Source organism: Mastigoproctus giganteus, chromosome 11, assembly GCF_048544385.1.
Source record: "Mastigoproctus giganteus isolate SK-2022 chromosome 11, ASM4854438v1, whole genome shotgun sequence".
In the NCBI taxonomy this organism is placed as follows: Eukaryota; Metazoa; Arthropoda; class Arachnida; order Uropygi; family Thelyphonidae; genus Mastigoproctus; species Mastigoproctus giganteus.
The window spans coordinates 55495301-55518938 of NC_143585.1; the positions used below are offsets into that span (position 1 = coordinate 55495301).

The 23638-nt window shown below is 37.2% G+C and overlaps 1 protein-coding gene across 1 annotated transcript in view; it reads right to left on the reverse strand.

The window, feature by feature from the left end:
* The window catches only part of Iswi (nucleosome-remodeling ATPase imitation SWI), a 473510-nt gene that overhangs the window by 102484 nt on the left and 347388 nt on the right, over nt 1-23638 (reverse strand). The window contains exon 17 of the mRNA XM_090385082.1: nt 8701-8814. Coding sequence (XP_090241208.1) covers nt 8701-8814 — 114 coding nt within the window. The remainder of the gene's footprint in view (nt 1-8700; nt 8815-23638) is intronic.

Sequence of the window (23638 nt, forward strand, 5' to 3'; positions counted from 1 at the left end):
TGCCTGCACAATTACCCCCAGGTCCTTTTCATTCTCTACCATTGTCAGTGTGGTACCACAGAGTTGATATGTTACTCTGGGATTACTGCTTCCCATATGTAGTACTTTACACTTGTCAATGTTAATTTATTTGCCACCTCTTAGCCCATCTGCTCAACTTTTCTAGATCCTGTTGCAGAAGTGTACTGTCATTAACAACCCTGCCAACCTTCGTATTGTCTGCAAACTTGGACATTAAGCTTGATATACCATCATCAATATCATTTATAAATACAGAAAACAACAATGAACCCAACACCGAACTCTGAGGGACTCCACTAATAACATTTGTCAACGAAGAGCAGTGTCCATTGATTACCACTCTCTGTCTTCTCCCACTCAACCATCCCTTTATCCATAGCAGAAATTTGCCTCCAATGCCACACTGCTCCAATTTGTGCAGCAGTCTTCCATGTGCAACAGTATCAAAAGCCTTTCTAAGATCCAAATATATGATATCAAAATTATTCTTTGCATCCAGTTCCTTTGTGACCATATTATCGTATCCAATCAAATTGGTCAGACAAGACTTCCCCTTAAAAAACCCATTCTGTGTCTGAGCTATAACTGAAGTCTTGTGTAGATGATCCTGCAGTGCTTCTTTACCCAGTGCCTCCATTAATTTCCCTGTAACAGAAGTTAAACAAACAGGTCTGTAATTACCTGTGTCTCCCTTTGATCCTGCTTTGTGAATTGGGGTCATATTTGCACATCTCCAGTCCAAGGGTACATCCCCTGAGTCCAGGGAAGTCCTCATAATTATGGCTAAGGGTTTGCTTACTTCCTTTGCCGCCTCCTTTTTAATATAACTGGATAGATTCCATACATCCCAGGTGCCTTTCTTGCGTTTATCTTCAACAATTTCTCCTCCACTTTACTCTTAGTTATTACAAGATTATCTAGCTTACTGCCAGAGTTGAATACACCTCTGGCATTCCCCTCCCCGAATAACTCCTCATGTGTGAATGTTAATGCAGAATATTTGTTTAGTTATGACTTATATAATGTACAGGTGACCCCTGCTTAACGATGATAATTCGTTCCGGAAAAAAAGAGCGCTAAGTGAATCCACGCTGAGCGAGCGCCGCGTTCCCATAAGGTAACATATGTATTTGTGAGTTGCAGTCAGTGCCATGGGATATTTCCTAATCAATAATAAACAGTAGTGAAAAGATGCAAAAAATGCGGTCAAAATATTTAATATTCAAATATTTGTACATATAAAATATTCTGCATTATATACGTATATAATTATGTGGTAACTACTTATGTATCAAAATTAAACTTAAAATTCCAATTAAAATCATGAATTTAATTGATCTAAATCGATTTTAATGATTTAATTTAATTGATGAATTTAATCATGAAAAATGTGTCGATTTTGGGTTGTACTTTGGCCCTCTTCCTGGTAAACTAAAAGGGGCTTTAATTTTAAATCTCCTGCAGCATTACCACCCAACAATAAATAAAGTCAACAGATCCTTCGCTGCTTTGAAACCTGGCAAGGTTTTTTTTCTTCTTTCAATATGAAACTTCTTTTAGGCATTTGTTACCAAAAAAGTCCTGCTTCATCATGTTAAAAACTTGTTTAGAAGTATAACACATAATACCCCTCTTCAATAATTTTAACAAGTTCTTTTTTAAAAGTTTCAGCTACTTGATCTGCACTTGCGGTTTCTCCCTGGATTTTAAATCTATTCAACCAGCCCCTACTAGTTTTAAATGGATCCACATTTTTATTTTTTTTTAGGTGAGTTTTCTTCAGATCATCCATCATATAGGCCAGTTGTGGTCAACTTAATTTGTGATAAGATTGACTTTTTTCCCTTCAAAATGTGCTGCAATCTACCATCTCAAGAATTTCATTGCACATGTTTAATCAACACATACTGAAATTTTAAAATTTAATACAATTGAGAATTCTTATTTTAAATTCATACGTATTTAAATTTCAAATTTACGTGAAGTTTGTCTTCATGTCATCTGCCAAGTTTTCAAAATCGGGGATATACTGTGATAAGGCCAACCGTAAAGAATCTTCTATATGCAATTCCGTAAGAGTAGAGCGATTCTTCATCTTTATTTCAAATACAAAAAAGCCGATTCACATAGATATGTGGAACCAAAATAGGAATTTAAAAGTTCACTGCATTTTTTTACATTTGGGTACTTTTCTCGGCAAACATATTTCCAAAAGTCTTTTTCTGATGATCTGGCTTTCAGGAAGATATCATTTCGCAATGTAATAATTTCATTTTCAAGTAATATTTTCTCCATGTGAAAAATATCACAGATTTTTTCTGCAATTTGTTTCGTATCTAAGTCAACATTAAATGGATAAGAAATATATTGAACAATGTCAATTGTTTTAAAATCATCCACAACTTTCTCAATTTCAGAAACATATTTCTCACTATTAAATTCAAAAACAAAATATTTTTGCAAATGATCTTGCATATTTGCAAAATGATCGATTTTTTTTCTTTTAGATCCTTAGCCATTGCCAAAAATTGATATTTATATGCAGAAATACTACTAATCATGTCATCGGCATTTCCCCCCCCCCTTTAATTCCAAATTCAGATCACTTAGTTTACTGGTAAAATGTGCCAAAAAAGCCAGATCACACAACCACTCCATATCGTGTAGCTGCTGATAATCATCTCCCCAAAAAAAAGTTTGATCAACAAATTTTTTAATTTCATTCAGCAAATTTCGAAATCTTTGTAGTAGTAGTACAGACTTACTCCGACTCAGCCACCTCACATCTGTATGTAATATCAGATCTGGTTCGATTTCATCAAGTTGCATTTTGAAGTCTCCTTTGAAGAGATTGTCCTCTGATGGAATTCACAATTTTGAAATCTATGAACATAACACTTTTAGTATTTAATCTTTTGCTGGCTAACACTTGTTGGTGGATGATACAATGGTAACTCAAAATATCTGGGAATTCATCATCCTTTTGGCACAATGCAATGAATCTGTTAAGATGCCCCGTCATTGCCTATCTCCATTTGTTGTTATTGATACGAGCCTAAATAGTAGTAATTTAATTTTTTCAATAAAATTTTTGAATGCGTTAAATATATCAACACCTCTAGTTTTTTCTTTTAAGGAAACCATACCCAGCTCTCTAGTGGCAGAATCTTTGAAAACCAAAAGAATAAAAACAAGCAATTGGGCTATATCACTGACATCTGTAGATTCATACAGTTGTAAAGAAAAGACCACACAATTAACAACATGAGCACGCAATTGTTCGCTCGTTTTGCGATGTGTTGCATCACAGTATTTTGAGATAATTGCAGATCTTGAAGAGCACTTTTCATTTCATTTTTGTTCCTAAAATTTTCAAAAAGAGAATTTGTTATTTCTAAAAATGCGTCTTTGATGAATTGACCATCAGAAAATGGTTTGCATTTTTTTTTTTTTTTTTTTTTGCAAGAAGATGACTCACTTTAAATGATGCTACAGTTACTGCTTTAGGTTTTTTTTTTTTTTTTTGGTAGTTGTTGCCGCATAGGCTTCTGTGGCCATAATGCACCTCCCAAGGTTTTTGCAGTACTTTGATCCAAGCCCGAGGCGGGAATCGAACCCGCGACCTTTGGGATGCCAGGTAGGCACTTTACCCACCCGCCTAGCCCGGTCGGCGCTTCAGGTTGTAAATTAGATGTCATGAAAAAATTTTGTTGTGTGAATAATCTGGATTTATGTTCTTTTAATTTATTTTTTCTATGGTCACTTTTTTTTTTTTTATTAAGCAGAAAATCCGATTGTTATTTACCACGGAGTGCATTGAAGTGCCGTTCTACATTTCCTTTTTTGGGCATAGCCATGAAATCATTGCCAAAATCAAACAACAACATTTTTCTTTTATCATTACAAAAAGTATTCTAGTTCCCACTCCTGATGAAAATAATACGTTTTACTCTTTTTCATAGTATTCATTTTAAATCAAATCGAATTAATGTGCAAGTACTGCCAAGTTATTAATATTACATAAGCTAAATAAGAATTCAACATATACACTATGCTCTCCACAACGCAACCGAGTGAATTTTCACTAGATAAGCGTAGTGGCTGCGTGGCGACAAGAGTAGTCACGTGGTTCAACGAATATTAATAAGCGTATGCAGTGGGGCGCATAATAATAACATCTAGATTTTGACTAATCTGTTTATTATTATTATTATTATTAGCCATGTGGTGCAAGGAAGCCTGAGGCTTCAGCTGCACCAGCCAAAAAAAAAAAAAAAAAAAAAATCTGAAATACCCTGTGTGAGAGAGAGACAGAGAGAGAGAGAAGTAGAAGGGAATCACCAAGAAAGAGAATAATGATGATATCCAGTTCAAGACTGGGTGTGCCAAGTCCATACTTAACAGGTGTGAGCCCCTGCGGATCTTTTTTACATAAATTTAAAATTCGTTGTGATCGACCTGACATAAAACCGCGATCAACTTGTTGGTCGCCCCCGATATACGCTAATCTCTCTTTCTCTCTCTTTTTTAAAATAATATTTAACTTAACTGAATTCTGCATTGGATATTATCTTCAATAAAATTAGTTGAAGTCTCTCCATTTCAATTCTAATAGCCGGCCTAGCCCTAGTTGCTTGCAGTGCATCAGCTGTCTTTCCTGTTGCTAAAATTAATTCTTTTAATTTTTATAATTGTACTTACAGTTAAACTTGACAGTTCTAAATTATGGCACACATCCGCTTGTCGTTGACTGGAATCGATTCGCTTCAAAACGTCTAATTTAATTTTCAAATTCAGTCTTTTTCTTACATTTGTAGTCTTCGTACTGCATCCAGATGTTGTTGCTTTTTCATTCTTATCCACCATTATTAACTCTTCAAAAATGTAACTGCACTGGTTGCATTAATTATGATATGATATTCGAGTAAACTGTCCTTTATGCAAGATGTCTAATGCTGTACTGAGTGATGACAAAACTTCGGATAAATGCATATAACACCAATATTACAAGCAATATACTTGATCATTTTTAAAATGCTGATCTCGGAACTACATAAAAAGTCACCGTACTGAAATTAAATTACCGTGTGAGAAAATTTCACTGAGCGTGGGAAAATTTCTCAAGTCGGCGTGGGAAACGTTTTAATGCTGTTTTGCTATTCATTTTCAAGCTATCAACGCCAACAAATGAAATGATTTTGTTAAATATGCCAAAAATGCATCTGTAAAAGAGCGTTATAGTGATTGTGACAGCGTTATAATATGGGTTATAATATAAGAACAGTGTTATTGCGAATCAGCGTAAACCGAACCACATTACAAAGAGGGCCTGCTGTATTTAGGAAGGCAGGCAGGCAGGCAGGCAGGAAAGAAGGGGTGGGGAACATCATGTTACTTGTCAAAAGTAGCCTGTGAGTAACAAAAATATCCCCATATTCAGAAATAATGTATGCTATCAAAATGACTACATGGTGTGAAACAAAGGAAAAAAAAACAACAGTAGGAATATGGTGTGGACTCGATGACTTATTCAGTGAAGCCACTACAAGTACATAGAATGGATAAGCAAATGTGAGTGCCCTGTTAAGGGGTTTTTAAATTGACCCCCCTATTGACTGGGACAAATGGAAAGGGTCCAATTTTTTTTAAATCAACAATTTTTTTTTTTTTTTTTTTTTGTTAGTTATTGGCGCATCGGCTTCTGTGGCCATATTGCACCTCCCAAGGTTTTTGCATTTTCTACTCTGATCCAAGCCCGAGGCAGGATTCGAACTCACAACCTTTGGGTTGCCAGACAGGCACTTTACCAACCTGGCTAGCCCAGACGGCGTAAATAAACTAGATTATTGCTATCTATAGCCGCATGTTATGGCAAGTACTAGGTGCAAGAATATTCTGGATCTGATTATTACCCAAGTTTCTGATAGCATTACAGCATTTAGCTGATAGTTGAGGAATCCTTTAGTGGTGAGTAATCATGGAATGTTAAGGTGGCTTGTAACAAGTGAAGCTCAGTTTCTAAAAATATGAATAGGGGGCATGACTATAGTCTTGTGCAGGGGTCGGCAACCTTTTTTGAGCAAAGAGCCATTTTGATCTAATTAAAAAAAACAACAACCCGAAGAGCCACTTCTCAGCTCAAGCTGGAAGGAAGGGAGAGTTTATTAAGAAATTGAATAGAGTGGGAAGAAGTTTTATTAAAAATATATATATATATTTTGAAATATTATTTATTAATACTGAAAAAATGTAACAAACATGCAATTAGGTATGAATTAATGTGACTTTTTCTGCTGAACTTTTTGAGCGAGTCTCAACATAAGGCGAGTATGCCGTAATTTTCATCTTTAAACGTGCTGTGAGACTCACATTGTTCAGACAGCTTCTTGATTTATTTTTAATATAGGCCACGTTCGAAAATATTTTCAAATTTATATGTGTGTTCGGTAAGCTACTCCATGCATCGAACACAATTTGGTCTTTTTTTTTTTCAATTCATCTATCACTGTCCATTTGCGACAAATGCATACGACTCATTCCATTCCTTCTTATATTCCTGGTTTTCCTGCCCAATCTTTCTCTTTTGAGTTGACATTTTAAAAACTATAGCAATTGCAATGTCCTCTTATTTCACACGTTTAATAATACCACGTCACTTATTTAAAAAGTCAAATGATTTATAATATGAATTCACGTACTTATCACAAACACTACGTACACACTTGTATTATTCTGTTCCTGTTTTAACTATTTTATGCTTGCCACTGCTGCAACGATTACTCTTCGACACCTTGCAGTAGATGTGCTCTGCTTGCTTTGCACAAGCAAACTAAAACTAATGCTATATTCAAGTCGCCGCCCCTGCTTGCCATACATGTGGGCTAAAAGTCAAAGAGCCACAGTCATATGTTTAAAGAGGAGCTGCATGCAGCTTGCGAGCCACAGGTTGCTGACCCCTGGTCTAAGATGAAAGAAGAACAAACTGGCTAGTTGAAAAGAGGAGAGAGAAAACATAAAAAAATAAAAAAAAAGGGACAACGTGGGGTAGCTATAGTGTGAAGAAACACTGAACCATATAATAGATAATGTGATCTGTAATAGTACAGGGAATCCTCATTATTTGAGGATAATTGGTTCAAGAAAATTCTACTTAAAACGGGGACCACAATTTTCGTAATGTTTATTATTTAAATAAATGAAATAGGCACAATATTTTAAGAGTTTAAGATTCTATATATCGGTGTAGATACACCATAGACAACTCTTAAAAAAAAACTACAGTAGTAGTGTGAAAAGCATTTCATCTGTATCTCATAGTGTGCTCATCCTTCACAATGAGTTGCCCATGGATTGCACTACCTCGAATAAGTAACGCTTCACTAATAGAGACTGTTGTTGCTTATTCTCGGTGGGCACCCACCCACACGGAACTGTTTAAAAGTGCCATCTGGGTGGGTGCCCACCAAGAATAAGCAACAACAGTCTTCTCTCTATTAGTGAAGCGTTACTGATTCGAGAGAGTGCAATACATGGTAGCTCGTTGTGAAGGACGGAGAAGCGCTGCCTACTCAGGGAATTCGTGAGTGATTTCGTTCATTCAATGAGTGGGAGTCCCTTTCCCTTTCTTCTTTTGACGGCATTTCTTCCTCTCCTACTATTACTTTCCAACACCTTTTTGCTTTGTTAAGTCTAATAGGGATAGTATGTTGATACAGAGTATCTTATCCCATATCATTTTGTAAGCCGAGAATAAGTAACAATAATCTTCTCTAAGTGAAGCGTTACTTATTCGAGATAGTGCAGCATCAGACAAAAAAACAAACAAAAAAAAAAAACACTTCCATTTTTCTAGGAATGCTAGGAATTTTTCTAGCAGGGATAAGGAGGTGATTATTCCCTTGTATAAGGCAATGGTCAGGCCACACCTTGAGTACTGTATACAGGTCTGGAGGTCTCACTTCAAGAAGGATGTAGAGCTGCTGGAACGAGTAAAGAGAAGGGCAACAAGTTTAGTGAATGGAACAAAGGGCTGCTCTTACGAAGAAAGGCTTAAGTTTTGCAAATTACAGAGTCTGGAGACGAGGCACCGAAGAGGTGATCTGATAGAGGTGTATAAAGCTTTGAATGGTTTGAACATGCTCAATGCTGATGGGATTCTTTCTCTTGCTCAGAATAATCACCTGTGGGAGCATAAATTCAAATTGAGGAAAGACAGATGTAGGACAGATGTGCGGAAATTTGCCTTTTGCCAGAAGGCAGTTGGTTGGTGGAACAGACTTTCATCCCTTGTTGTTGTTGAAGTTGATAGCCTAAATAAATTTAAGGCTCAGCTGGACAGGTATTTCAAACGAATGGAGGGGTGAAATGGGAGTGTTTTTTCTTTTTTTTTTGGCTGATGCTGCTGCATAAGTTTGCTTTCTTGCATCATATGCCTCTACTAATGCTAATGCCAAATTTTTTGATTTTCATTTTAGAATCAAAATAACCCAAAAGGAAATAGACGACAACTGCAAAAAAAGATATGCTGCACGTCAGTTAGTCTTAGAAATATTCAATTCATATTTGCAAAAATGTTTACCCTCTAAATGTGAATAACAACTACATTTATTTAATTATATTAATTTTGCTGAAACAAATATGCAATCGTACGGCAAGGAGAACAGAAAAACTAACACTTACTTTTGGAGCTTTAGGTTCACTAACACGAAGAGCCTCTCTAAAATATGCATCTACTGCATAATTTGCTTTTCTTTCTCGTTTTGGTGGCTCAATCCAGTGTCCAATGCCGCTAGTCTGATAAATAAACAAAACAGCGTAATTTATTGATATAACAAAATTTGATTTGTATAACATAAACAACACCAACAATGGCACAGATTATCAAATTAATAAAATACAGAGCAAAAGCATGACAATAAAATATTCGATTCACTATTATCTATTAACAACAGCTGATAAAACACAATAAGATACAATAAATAAACCACAGAACTGTAATAATATTACTATGCATGAACATTACTGCAGTCTTAAAAATATTTGCAGAGGCAGAATATTCCGCTATTATCAATATGGTTTCAATGAAAATTTCACTAAATATAACCCAATAAGCCAAAACATTAAGACCAAGCGAGTCGTTATGCAAATCGAAGCAACTACAGGTGAACTACGGAGTGTGTGTGGGTCGGGACACTATAAAAAACACACGATACTGAGCTCCATTAATCATTGTTTTTCAGATGGGAAAGGCAGCGGACTTAAGCGAGTTTAACAAAAGCCAAATTATAATGGCCAGACAACTGGGTCAGAGCATATCCGAAACGGCACGGCTGTTGGAATGCTCACGGTCAGCCATGGTTAGTACCTACCGAAAGTGGCCCAAGGAGGGGAACCCATGAACTGCCAGCGAGGTGTTGGACGACCACAGCTCATCAATGCTTGAAGGCTCTTCTGGATGGTACGTGGCAACAGAAGGGCAACTGTAGCCCAACTTGCTGGTGATGGGAGTAATGTGTCACAACACACAGTACATCGAACCCTGCTGAAAAGAGGGCTGCATTGCCGCAGGCCATTCCGGTAGCCATGCTAACCACGATTCACCAGCAACAGCACCTACAATGGGCACGCAAGAATCGAAACTGGACTTTGAGTGGTTGGAAGAAGGTCACCTGGCATGATGAATCAAGTTTCCTGTTGCACCATGTGGACGGCCGGGTATGTGTGCGTAGCTTACCTGGGGAAGTGATGGCACCTGGATGCACCGTGGGAAGAAAACAAACCGGTGTCGTGCTTTGGGTGATGTTCTGCTGGGATACCCTGGGTCCAGTCATCCATGTGCCGGGCACTCTAACATCTATCACCTACCTAAACATCATTGCTGACCAGGTACACCCTTTTATGGCAATGGTCTTCCCCTCTGGCGGTGCCATCTTTCAGCAGGATAATGTGCCATGCCACACCGTCCGGATTGTTCGAGACTGGTTCACAGAAAACGAGGAAGACTTCCAGGTAATGCTCTAGCCTCCAAATTCATTCTCCAGATGTCAATCCCATTGAGCATCTGTGGTTTATGTTGGAACAGCAACTCCAACCTGCGGTGTCTCAACCATGGACCATAAAGGCGTTAAAGGATCTACTGGTTATGTGTTGGTACCAGATACCACAAGACACATTTAGAAATCTTGTAGCATCCATGCCTCGCTGGGTACGAGCTGTTTTGGTTGCATCGAGGACCAACATCATATTAGGTAGCTGGTCATAATGTTTTAGCTTATTGAGTATAATGAATGGCCACTTCATTAAGTACAAACACACTTAAAGAAATGAAATATTTTTTTCAGTACAGCACGTGTTCACATCACCAATATAAGGGTGCGCTCATGTAGAATGCAGGTGACAGCTTATCAGGACCCAGCAGTGACATGCAGCTGAAGCCTCTCTATGGCTATGAACACATAGAAAGCAATTGACAAGTGCAACTTCTCGGTATGCAATGGGGTAGGTTTTATGGGTGCCACTGAATTGCGGAACGTTAATCCCTTTAGCTCTTGAGTAAACTGGTACTATAAAATTAACCACTAAATTGCCAATCAACTCTTCATGCAATATGGCAGGTATCCAGTAATTTTCAGGTGAAAACTTATCAAGAGTGGGTGTGGTTTATTAATAGCAGTAGTAGTGGCATGTGATGCAAGAAAGCAAGTATATGAGCTAATGCAGCATCAGCCAAAAAAAAAAAAAAAATCACACTATTCCTTCAAATGCCTGTCCAGTTCCTCCTTAAAGTTATTTAACCTATCAACTTCCACAATGACAGATGGAAGTTTGTTCCAGCAATTAACCACCCGCTGGCTAAAGGCAAATTTCCACACATCTATTCTACATGTCTTTTCTTATTTTTGAATTTATACCCCTTTCCCTTCAGGTTTGTAATCTGAACAAGTGGAAGGGTCCCATCAGAATTCAGTGTGCTCAACCCATTCAAGGCCTTATACACCTCAATCAGATCACCGTGCAGGTGCCTAGCCTCCAGCCACTGCAATTTGCAGAACTTAAGCCTCTCTTGATAAGAGGATCCCTTCATTCCGCTCACCAATCTTGTTGCCCTTCTCTGTACACGCTCAAGCAAATCTACATCCTTCCTAAAATGAGGCCTCCAGACCTGTACGCAGTACTAAAGGCGTGGCCTGACCATTGCCTCATACAGAGGGACAATCACTTCTTTTTCCCTGCTACCAAAATTCCTATATATCATTAACAAAACCCAATGACCTGCCCTGGCAGCCTGTCTGCATTGCTCAGAAAACTTCACATCTGACTGCACAATTACTCCCAGTTCTTTTTCATTTTCTACCACCTTAAGTGTAGTACCACACAGTCGGTACGTTTCTCTGGGGTTACTTCTACCCATATGCAGTACTTTGCATTTGTCAAGGTTAAACTTCAGTTGCCACTTCTTAGCCCATCTGCCCAAATTATCTAGATCCTGTTGCAGTAGCACACTGCCATTACTGTCATTAACAACCCTGTCACCTTTGTATCATCTGCAAACTTCGACACTAAGCCTGATATACCTTCATCAATATCATTGATAAATATACAAAACAACAGAGGATCCAACACCAAACCCTGTGGGACTCCACTAATAACATTAGTCCATGAAGAGCAGCACCCATTAATTACCACCCTCTGTCTTCTCCCACTCAATCATCCTTTTATCCATTGTAGCAACTTACCCATAATACCATTCAGCTCCAATTTGTACAATAGGCTTCCATGCGCAACAGTGTCAAAAGCTTTCCTGAAGTCCAAATATACAATATCAAAATTATTTTTTGCATCCAGTTCCTTTGTAACCACATCATAATATCCTATCAAATTTGTCAGACAAGACTTTCCCTTAACAAACCCATGCTGTGTCCGAATTATTGCTGCAGTCTTGTCTAGATGATCCTGCAATGCATCTTTAACCAGTGACTCCATTATTTTACCCGGAACAGAAGTTAAACTAACTGGTCTGTAATTACTTGTGTCACCGTTCGATCCCCCTTTGTGAATTAGGGATACATTTGCACATCTCCAGTCCGTGGGGATTTCCCCTGAGTCCAAGGATGCTCTAATAATTATGGCTAAGGGTTTGCTTAGTTGCTTTGCTGCCTCCTTTAATATAACTGGATAGATCCCATCCATCCCAGGTGCCTTTCTTATGTTTAACTTCAACAATTTCTCCCCCACTTTTCTCTCAGTTATTACAAAATCATTAAGCACCCTGCTACAATTTGATAACCTTCTGCCATTTTCAAACCTTAATAACTCCTCATATGTGATTATAGATGCAAAAAAATTCATTCAGTTTGTTTGCTATCTGAGCAGGATCAACAGTCGAACCATCGATATCAAGTGGACCAATCAGATTCATCCTCTTCCTTTTAGAGTTTATATAAGTAAAGAAATCCTTGCTGTTTTTTTTAGCATCCTTTGCCAAAGATTTCTCGTAATCTATCTTCGCCTGCCTAACCTCCTTTGTGACCTGATTACAGACTAGCTTATATCTGCCATAGGCTTCTGAGTCGCTTGATAATTTATATGCATCCCATGCATTTTTCTTCTCTGTCACGAGTCTATTAGTTCATTTTATAATCATTTAGGCCTAAACCTTGAAAAATATTTCTTTATAGGTATGAAACTTTTAGTAGCATCCGCAATTAATTCCTTGAATGCTTCCCACTTAGAATTTACTGTTGGTAACATCGTCAGTTGATCCAACTGTACAGAATTTCAAAACTGTCTGAGACACTGTACTCACCTTTACAGAAGCAAAACCCCTTTCCTTTACCCCTGATGGTAATTAAATCTTTAAGTAAATCCCACATCAGTACACTGTGATCCTTTATCTGCAAATTCTTAATACACGAATGATCACTGTTGATAACCAGATCAAGAGTATTACCCTCTCTGGTTGCCTCTCAAACATGCTGCTGCAGAAAACAATCATCCAATAAATCTACAAAAATTTACTAGTGTGGGAGTGACCAACCCACAAGTTCCAGTCAATATCTGGGAAGTTAAAACCAACATAAGACATTCTGATTTACTAGCCCACTCTATTTCTCTGTACAATTGTTCACTGTACTCATTCGAGCCATTAAGCCTATAACACACTCCTACTCTTATTTTTGCTTTCGCAGTGCTTATGTCATACCAAACTGACTCAACAGCGCACTGTTCATCTATATCAACTGGATGCACTCCTCCTGATTTTACGTTTTTCTTAATTAACAGCATAACACCTCCTTGCTTTCTATCCTATCTGTGCACATTGTAATCCCCAAATTCCAGTTCTGCATTCCTTATATATGTGTGACACCACGCACGTCTCTGCTATCCCAACAATATCCGCTTTTGATGTCTTGACCAACACTTTAAATTCATCAAATTTATTTACTCTATTTCTAGCACTGGTATAGATGCAAGTATACATGTACCTATCCTTATTATTAGTTACCCTAACACATCCCATATACCCACCTGTTTCACGATGACTGCCATCAGTCCCTGAAACCCCAGCACCCCTCGCTCCAGGTCTCTACTTATTCTAATAGAAGTTGTGCAAGAATCACCTTCACCTCTGCCTGCGGCTACTTTTAACCTTTTAGTCTGTGAATCCCCCCAAGCTAGCAGTTTTCCGACCCAACTAACACTGCCTCGATAGCATCAGTAAATATTCTAGCACCCTTTATATTTAAGTGCATTCCATCCCTGTAGAAGCAGTTTCTCCTGTTAACAAGCACAGACCACGCTGAAAAAAATTCTACCCCTTGAGCCTTGTACATTCCCTCCAGGGCCAAATTGATTGACAAGGCTCTGATCATGCATTCCCTCCTATCATGTCTGGGCAGAATTGCAGACTCTTCCAAATTTAACCCTGACTCACGACTTTTTTGCAACACTGACCTGTACTTGTTAAGTAAATCTGCAGATTTCCTACTCTTAATGTCATTGGTGCCAACGTGTACAACAATATCACCTTTTGTGCCCTTAAAAGATGATATATGCTTTACAACGTCATCAACTTTTGCCCCTAGCAGACATTTTTTTTTTTCGTAGATAACACTCGTTACTGAAACGTAAATATTCCGTAGATAACACTCGTTACTGAAACATAAATATAGCGTTATAACTGTGTTTGGATACAAGTTTAGGATTTAATTTTGTACAGAAACCGAAATTTTATTGAAAGTAACTCTAAATCATGACTCAAACCAGAGCAGCAAAGCAAAGGGCTCAAGCTAATGGGAATGCTGTGGCCCAGGGGAGAACTGAGGGGGGCAGTTGTCCTCTGAATCACAGCCTTGTAAGATGCACTATTTGCTTGATGTTTGCGGAGCAGTCAAGTATGGGACATGATACTGCCATGGGGGATGTCTTTGTGTGTGTGCGATGCAAGGAGTGTAAGGAGATAAGGCGACAACTCAGCGTTGTTATGGGCCTATATGAGAGCTTGAAGGATAGGGTGGATGCCCTCGAAGGATTACAAGTGAGGGGCCCATCAAGCTCTCAGCTGCCCACACCAATGCCAGAGCTTGCACTTGGTCATCGCGGAACACAGCGGCAACCCCCAAGGCAGAATGCGCTGGTCCCAAAGGAACTAGTAGTTGTTGGTGACTCTATTGTCAGGGAAACGGGAAACATGCTTTGTAAAAAGGATAGGTGGAATAGGACCAGGGTATGTCTGCCAGGGGCAAAAGTTGATGACGTTGTAGAGCGGATATCATCTTTTAAGGGCACAAAAGGTGATATAGTTGTACACGTTGGCACTAATGACATTAAGAGTAGGAGACCGGCGGAATTACTTGACAAGTACAGGTCACTGATGAAAAAAAGCCGTGAATTAGGGTTGAAATTGAAAGTGTCTGCAATTCTGCCCAGACACGATAGGAGGGAGTATATGATGAGAGCCCTGTCAATCAATTCGGCCCTGGAAAGATTGTGCAGGGCTCAAGGGGTAGAATTTTTTTCAGCCTGGTCTGTACTTGTTAACAGGAGAGACTGCTTCTACAGGGATGGGATACACTTAAATAGAAAGGGTGCAAGAATGTTTGCTGATGCTATCGAGGCAATGTTAGGTGGGTCGGAAAACTGCTAGATTGGGGGGATACAAGGACTAATAGATTAACAGTAGCCACTGGCAGAGGTGAAAGTGATTCTTGCACTGCTTCTATTGGAATGAGCCGCAGCCTGGAAAATAAGATGCAGGATATTTCAGAGACTGCTGGGAATCATTGGGGTACAAGTAAACACATGGGTTGTGTTAGGGTAGCTAAGAAAAAGAACAGGTGCATGTATACTTGTGTGTACACCAATGCTAGGAGTTTAGTAAATAAATTTGATGAATTTGAGGTATTGCTCAAAACATCAAAGGCAGATATTGTGGGGATTTCAGAGACGTGGTGTCACACAGATATAAGAAATGCAGAACTGGAATTTGGGGAGTACAATGTCTACAGAAAGGATAGACAGGATAGGAAGGGAGGAGGGGTTATGCTATTAGTTAAAAAACACATAAAATCCAAGGAAGTGAAGCCAGTCGACATCGCTGGACAGTGCAGTGTCGAGTCAGTTTGGTGTGACATAAGCATTGGGAGATCAAAATTGAGAGTAGGAGTGTGCTATAGGCCTAATGACTCTGATGAGTATAATAAGAAACTGTTCGGAGAAATAGAGTGGGCCAGTAAATCAGAGAGTCTTATAATGGGGGATTTTAATTTCCCAGATATTGACTGGAATTTGGGGGCTGGTCACTCACACAGTAGCAAGGCTTTTGTGGATTTATTGGATGATTGTTTTCTACATCAGCATGTTCGGGAGGCAACTAGAGGGAGTAATACTCTTGATTTGATTATCAGTAGTGATTCTTCATGCATTAAGAATCTGCAGATAAATGAACCACTTGGTGGCAGTGATCACAGTGTGCTGAAGTGGGAGTTACTCAAAGAGGTAACTACCATTAGGGGTAAAGGGAAGGGGTATTGCTTTCGTAAAGGCGACTACAATGGACTGAGACAATATTTAAATTCTATACAGTGGGATCAACTGATGATATTGCCAACAGCAAGTTCAAAATGGGAAGCATTCAAAGAACTTATCGTGGAAGCTACTAGGCTTTACATACCAACTAAGAAATATTGTTCAAGGTTTAGGCCTAAATGGTTGTCAGATGAACTAATGAGGCATATGGCAGAGAAGAAAAATGCATGGGATACATACAAATTAACACGTGACACGGACGCCTATGATAGATACAAGTTGATCTGTAACCAAGTTACAAAGGAGGTTAGGCAGGCGAAGGCAGATTACGAGAGATCCTTGGCAAGGGATGCGAAGAAAAACAGCAAAGAGTTCTTTACTTATGTAAACTCTAGAAGGAAGGGGATGAATCAGATTGGTCCACTTGAGATCGATGGGTCAACTGTTGATGACCCTGCTCGGGTAGCTAACAAACTAAATGAATATTTTGCATCGACATTCACACATGAGGAGTTATTCAGCGAGGGGAATGCCAGAGGTGTATTCAAATCTAGCAGTAAGCTAGAGAATCTTGTAATAACTGAGAGCAAAGTGGAGGAGAAATTGTTGAAGATAAACACAAGAAAGGCACCTGGGGTGGATGGGATCTATCCAGTTATATTAAAGGAGGCAGCAAAGGAGGTAAGCAAACCCTTAGCCATAATTATGAGAGCTTCCTTGGACTCAGGGGAGGTACCCATTGACTGGAGATGTGCAAATGTGACCCCAATTCACAAAGGGGGATCAAAGGCTGACACAAGTAATTATAGACCTGTGAGTTTAACTTCTGTTCCCGGAAAATTAATGGAGGCACTGGTGAAAGAAGCACTGCAGGATCATCTAGACAAGACTTCAGTTATAGCTAGGACACAGCATGGTTTTGTTAAGGGGAAGTCTTGCCTGACCAATTTGATTGGATACTATGATGCAGTCACAAAAGAACTGGATGCAGGGAATAACTTTGATATTATATACTTGGATCTTAGAAAGGCTTTTGATACTGTTGCACATGGAAGACTGCTGCACAAATTGGAGCAGTGTGGCATTGGAGGCAAGTTGCTGCTATGGATAAAGGGGTGGTTGAGGGGGAGAAGACAGAGAGTGGTAATCAATGGACACTGCTCATCGTGGACTAATGTTATTAGTGGAGTCCCTCAGGGTTCAGTATTGGGGCCTTTATTGTTTTCTGTATTTATAAATGATATTGATGATGGTATATCAGGCTTAATGTCCAAGTTTGCAGACGATACGAAGGTTGGCAGGGTTGTCAAGGACACTACTGACACTATGCTGCTGCAACAGGATTTGGAAAGGTTGAGCAGATGGGCTTCGAGGTGGCAAATGAAGTTTAACATTGACAAATGTAAAGTACTACATATGGGAAACGGCAACCCCAGAGCAACGTATCAACTCTGTGGTACTACACTGACAGTGGTAGAGAATGAAAGGGACCTGGGGGTGGTGGTGCAGGCAGATATGAAGTTCTCTGAGCAGTGCAGACGAGCTGCAAGAGTAGCTCATGGTGTATTGTCAATGATATATAGGAATTTTTCTAGCAGGGATAAGGAGGTGATTATTCCCTTGTATAAGGCAATGGTCAGGCCACACCTAGAGTACTGTATACAGGCCTGGAGGCCTCATTTCAGGAAGGATGTAGAGCTGCTGGAACGAGTACAGAGAAGGGCAACTAGATTGGTGAATGGGACAAAGGGGTTCTCTTACGAAGAAAGGCTTAAGTTTTGCAAATTACAGTGTCTGGAAACTAGGCACCAGCGGGGTGATCTGATAGAGGTGTACAAAGCCTTGAATGGTTTGAGCATGCTCAATGCTGATGGGATTCTTCCTCTAGCTCAGAAAAATCACCTGAGAGGGCATAAATTCAAATTGAGGAAAGACAGATGTAGGATAGATGTGCGGAAATTTGCCTTTAGCCAGCGGGTGGTTGGTGGGTGGAACAGACTTCCATCCCTTGTCGTGGAAGTTGATAGTCTAAATAAGTTTAAGGCTCAGCTGGACAGGTATTTCGAACGAACAGAGGGGTGAAGTGGAAGTGGTATTTTTATTTATTTATGTTACTTTTTTTTTTTTTTTTTCTTTTTTTTTTTTGGCTGATGCTGCATAAGCTTGCTTTCTTGCATCAAATGCCTCTACTAATGCTAATGCTAATACCCTGGTCCTGTTCCATCTATCCTTTTTACACAATATATTCCCGTCTCCCTGACAACAGAGTCACCAACAATAACTAGTTCTTTTTGGGACTAGCGCATTCTGCCTTGGAGATTGCCGATGTGTTGCCTGATGCTCAGGAGTGAATGCTGGTGTTGAGTTGGGCAACTGAGAGCTTGACGGGGGCCCCTCATATTAATTTCTTTGAGGGCATCTACCCTATATTTCAAGCTCTCGTAGACGCCCAGTAGAACGCTGAGTTGATGCCTAATTTCTAGACACTCTCTGCACCTGGCACACACAAAGACAACCTCCTTGGCTAGATCATATTCTGTTCCAGAGAATTAGGCAAACATTTCACAGGTTGCACATTTTTTTAGGCTGTGATGCGTTGGAGAATTGCTCCCTCAGTTCTCCCCCGAGTCACAGCACTCCTGCCACTTTGTGCCCGTTGCTTTGCTGCTCTACTCTGGGGCATGATATTTTAAATTAATAAGATTAATAAATTTAATTAATTGTGAATACTACGCTATCTAATAGAATCCTAAATGCAGTGATGCGTATTAAGCTATATAATTATACGTTAGAGCTGCCTAGTTACCACAATTAAAAATTTGAATTCCCTACTACTATATACAAAAAACAATGGCTGCAAGTTTCGAACGAAGTAACGGTTTTACGTACATTAAGTAGTAATCAACAAAAACTCTTTATCTAAATTAAAAATAAAAATAACCAGTGTAACAATAACTATAAGACTATGTATAAAGTACAATATAAAATAAAAATTAGGTAAATAAAAAGGCAAACACATCGCTTTTTCGGAACCTGTAATTCACAGCTGTAATTTTTAAAGAGAGTTAGCGCCCTCTTTTGACAGTCCATCGCATTCAAATTTTTGCAGGTGAACGGTTTTAAATTTATCAAAGGAAAAAAAAAAAAAAAAAAAAAAGTTGATGTGGCGAAGTGTTCAGAAGCTATATATAAGTGTTATTTTTCAATTAATTAAAAGTTTAAAAGGGAAAAGATGAGAAGGTAGTATAGTTACATATTGAAAAAGTAAAAGCATAATAATAAAAAACAAAAAAGAATACATTTTAAATGTCAGATAGAAATATATACATAAGTATATTGCCGCATATCGAAAAATGCTGGCATCTCTTCAAGTGCCAACCACCAGAAATGCAGAAAAAACAATATTGTTGTTTTTTTCATGCAATCTTTTTTTTTTTGTGACTAATTGTAAACATATAGTAATACATACACACTAACAACTAATATCATATTATGGTTGTATTGTATATATTGCCACAGCAGTGGCTCTACTCAGCAAACACCACACAGAAATAAAAAAATATATATATATAAAATATTTTGTATAATATTGAAGATAATAATATAAAAGTTAATTCAAGCAGACAATACCAAGCTGGATTTAAAAAAACGCAAGGGATATAAATATATATATATATATATATATATATACGTGCATATAAAACTTATCGTTGTCTACCTACAATCTAGATGACTTAAACTGGGGCCAACCACCGAGACTGAATGCAAAAAACGACAAAGAGTTCTCTGTTTCTGTAATGATCAATATCTGCTAAGATATAAACATTCTGAGATTAAGTAATATGAATCTAAACCAATTAAAGGTAGTTAAAATTTTTTAGAATCAAAAGAAAGATATTATAAATGTGAGCATAAATTGAACATCATTGACCCGACAGAGAACGTAATTTAATAATTAAAATAAGAATAAATGTAAAGTATAAGGCATATCTACTGTATCCAGGACATAATGTAACAATTAGTCGTTATGAAATAATAATCCCTCTAGTGAGTATATATGTAGTGACCCCTATGTGATGGATATGGTAAAAATAAATAATTAATTAATTAATTAAAGTTAAGTTAACCCAAAGAGAAACATGCAGATAGTAAGAAGAATAAAAACTAATAGAGTAGGAATAATAGAACCTGAACTCCATAAAGGCGAAAATATAGTAGTACAAATAAGAAATAGTTTCTTCTACATCCTTGGTTTTCCCTAATAATTTCAGAGAAATAAGAACAAAGAGTGTAGGACAGTTTAAAGACAATAAAAAGATATAAGTTGTAGCTCTGGTATGCCCGGGATCACAAACCCGTTCCTATAGTAGAACTGTGAGCTGAATTTGCATGTCACCTTAGCGTGAACTTAAGTATATACAGTGTAATAATAAGATAAGATAAGATAAAATAACATAAAATAAAATAAATGATACACTATAATTTGCAGGTCAGTGGGTACAAGTTTTGTAAGCCGTAAGACACCAAGAAAGCAAAGCGTACCTATGTACATAATATACATGACTCTGAATCCGTAAATATGGTAATTATATTGATGCAATGGGTTCAGAAAATAAATTTTTGAAATTAATTATATTTATCGCTTTCCTGAAGTGGTATTTCAGGTAAACGATAGGGAAGTTATTATTTATCAACTTATTGTACAATGCTATTATGTTTGCTGCACAGGTTGTGTTTTTATTGCAAATAGAAAAAATGCTCAGGCATTGGGATAAAATGATATTAGCATGCACAGATTTCGATATATTAGATCTCCAGTTTGTAAGGCCGACTACATTGAAATTAAATGCGTCTCTTTTATTACATACGTTTACATCTATATTATTATGGAATATGTCTATACTGTCTAACCAGGTAATTTGCTATAGTATCAGAACTGTTAGTTTTTTCCAATACAAGTTCTTCTGGATATATTTTGCTGTAATCCTGAACGAAATGCGGACAATTAAACACACATGGATCATCTACGTATCTGAACATAAGTAGGTTATCTTGGAATGTTCTTTCTGTAGAATATAGATAAGAGGTTTGCAATTATGCAGGATTCTGGACTTCCCATAGGGGTGCCATTCACTTGTAAGTATAACGAAGTTCCGTTGTATACGTAATTCTTAAAAATACATAAATTCATTAGACTATCCCAGTAGGTTAAATCACACTTTATAGCATTTTTATGTTCCAAATATAGTTTTTGAAGAACATCTTTTAAATTGTCGAGATTGATACTAGTGAATAAACAGTTAAAGTCAAATGTTTGTATTTGCTGAATATTGTTATTTTTTATTGCATTTATAATCGGTAAGTTGTTATTTATTATAATAGTTTTATTTATGTAACTTTTCTAACGTTTTACCTGGAATTTTAGCATAACTATCTCTACATGATGTTATGAATCTAAATGCAATAGGTGATTTATGAAATTCAGGTATACCATATATAAACACATATTTTAGATTATTGCACTTTAACTTTAATTTTTTTGATTATTACATTAGGGGAAGATGCTATGTATTTGTATGTGCTACTGGACTGCAGTTCATTTTTAATAATTTCTGTGTAATATGACTTACATATAATTGCATAATTATAAGCAGATTTGTCAACCGGAGTAATTACAAAATGTTTGTGTATTTCTTTGAGCTGCTTATTCATTAATTTTGTATTATTTAGATTATCCAGTATGAATTTCAATTTATTAAATTTGTTAAATATGATATTTAGCATTGTGAACAGCCACATGTGGTACGCCTCAACCGGTATGTTATATATTTGTATGCAGGTCTTATGCAGTATTTTAATAAATCTAGATATAACAGTTTTTTAAAAGTTGATTTATTAACAGGTAGATTAGGTCAAAACTCAAAACCGAGTGATAAAATATCTCTAAGCTCGGGATATGGAATTATATCTAAATTGCTGGTTATAATGTGGTTATGATTAGGATCTACGTATCTAAGAAATGAAGGCTTGTGGCAAATATATATATCCTGACCAATGTTAATATTGGGAAGGTTTGTAGCTATTATTTTATAGTTACATGCTTTAAGACCAAATGGTTTAGCATTTTTAAATTTGATATTAATATGTAAGTTATTAATAGGTAGCAAGTTGTTTTACGTAAGTTAATAGATCTATGTATATCCAAATTATCTATAATTTAATTTTGAAAATATAAGACAAGGACAGAGTTTTCTGGTTGCTTGTTAATATTCAAAATATTAATTCCGAATTTAACAATGTCTAGTATAATGTGCATAACGTGACAAGATCCAAAGACATAATTATTAGCTTTCCTGCTTAAGGCTTTGAGTGCACTAAGTTTAATGCTGAAGAGTGTATTATGCATTTTACCAATGTTTATAGGATCGGTGTCCCAAAGTTTAAATAAATCTATGAAATCCCCTAGCTGTTCTCGGTCGCACTTAAATGTTTTAGATTTACTATATTTTCTTTTGCATTTAGATCTATGAAGTTTAGCAATTTGAAACATATTATAAACACAAATATCTTTCAAATTATTAGTCATGTATTTTTGATTAAATCTGTTATTCAGTCCGTATGGATGTAGTGTTTTATATTGTAACATGCTAATTTCTTCTTGCAGTAATCTTTCATTTGTGTTAATAATTACTTTAAGTACTGAAATGAAAATATTACCAAAAGTATGTTTTTGGAAATGCCTCAATTCAATATCATGTTCAAGATTACCTGTTTTCTTACTAGACTTGTTATTGTACGTATTAATGTCTGAACGATATAAATTCATTCTGATATGTAAATTGTTAATGGTTTGACCGATATATTTAACATTGCAAGTACAACAAGTGATCATATATATAACATTATGCATTTTGCAAAATATTTGCGCATTTATATTAATTGTAGCATGATTTGGATGCTGTTTGTTTGTTTGTTTGTTGTTATTTGGTTTTTAGGAGCATTAACAACTAAGGCCATATTGCTCCGCGATATGTGGTGGTCATTCCCTGACCTTTCCGCATTCTCCATATTTGGTGGTGACGGGCTCGAACCCCTGTCTAATCAAGAAGCATGCGCTATGCACTGCTACTCCTTCCCACCTGGCTACGGAGGCACCTGATTTGGATACATATAAGGACAAAGTAAGACATAATTTGTTATTACAATGTTGAAATTTAAGAAATGGATCTTGGATATTAGAGCCAGAAGCATTATATGCTAGATTATTCTGTGAAGTGTGTTATCTGTGTATGTGTCAGTGTATTAACATAGTTAGGAGCACTATCCAGAGCAGAAATAGTCTCCTCGGTCAAATTTATTCTACTCTGCCGATGTAGCATGTTATTATAAGAGTTTCTAAGTTGCATATTTAATAAGAACAAAGTTAATGTCAAATGTTAATATATAAATAGCCCAAATGCATGTTCATAAAATCCATGAAGGTAAGAAATAAGAAATAGAGTATGTTATAGAAAAAGCTATTTTAAGTAGTGCATACTGAACCTGAGCAAAGCTTATGTATATATTTATATGAGTAATATGGAAAGAAAGT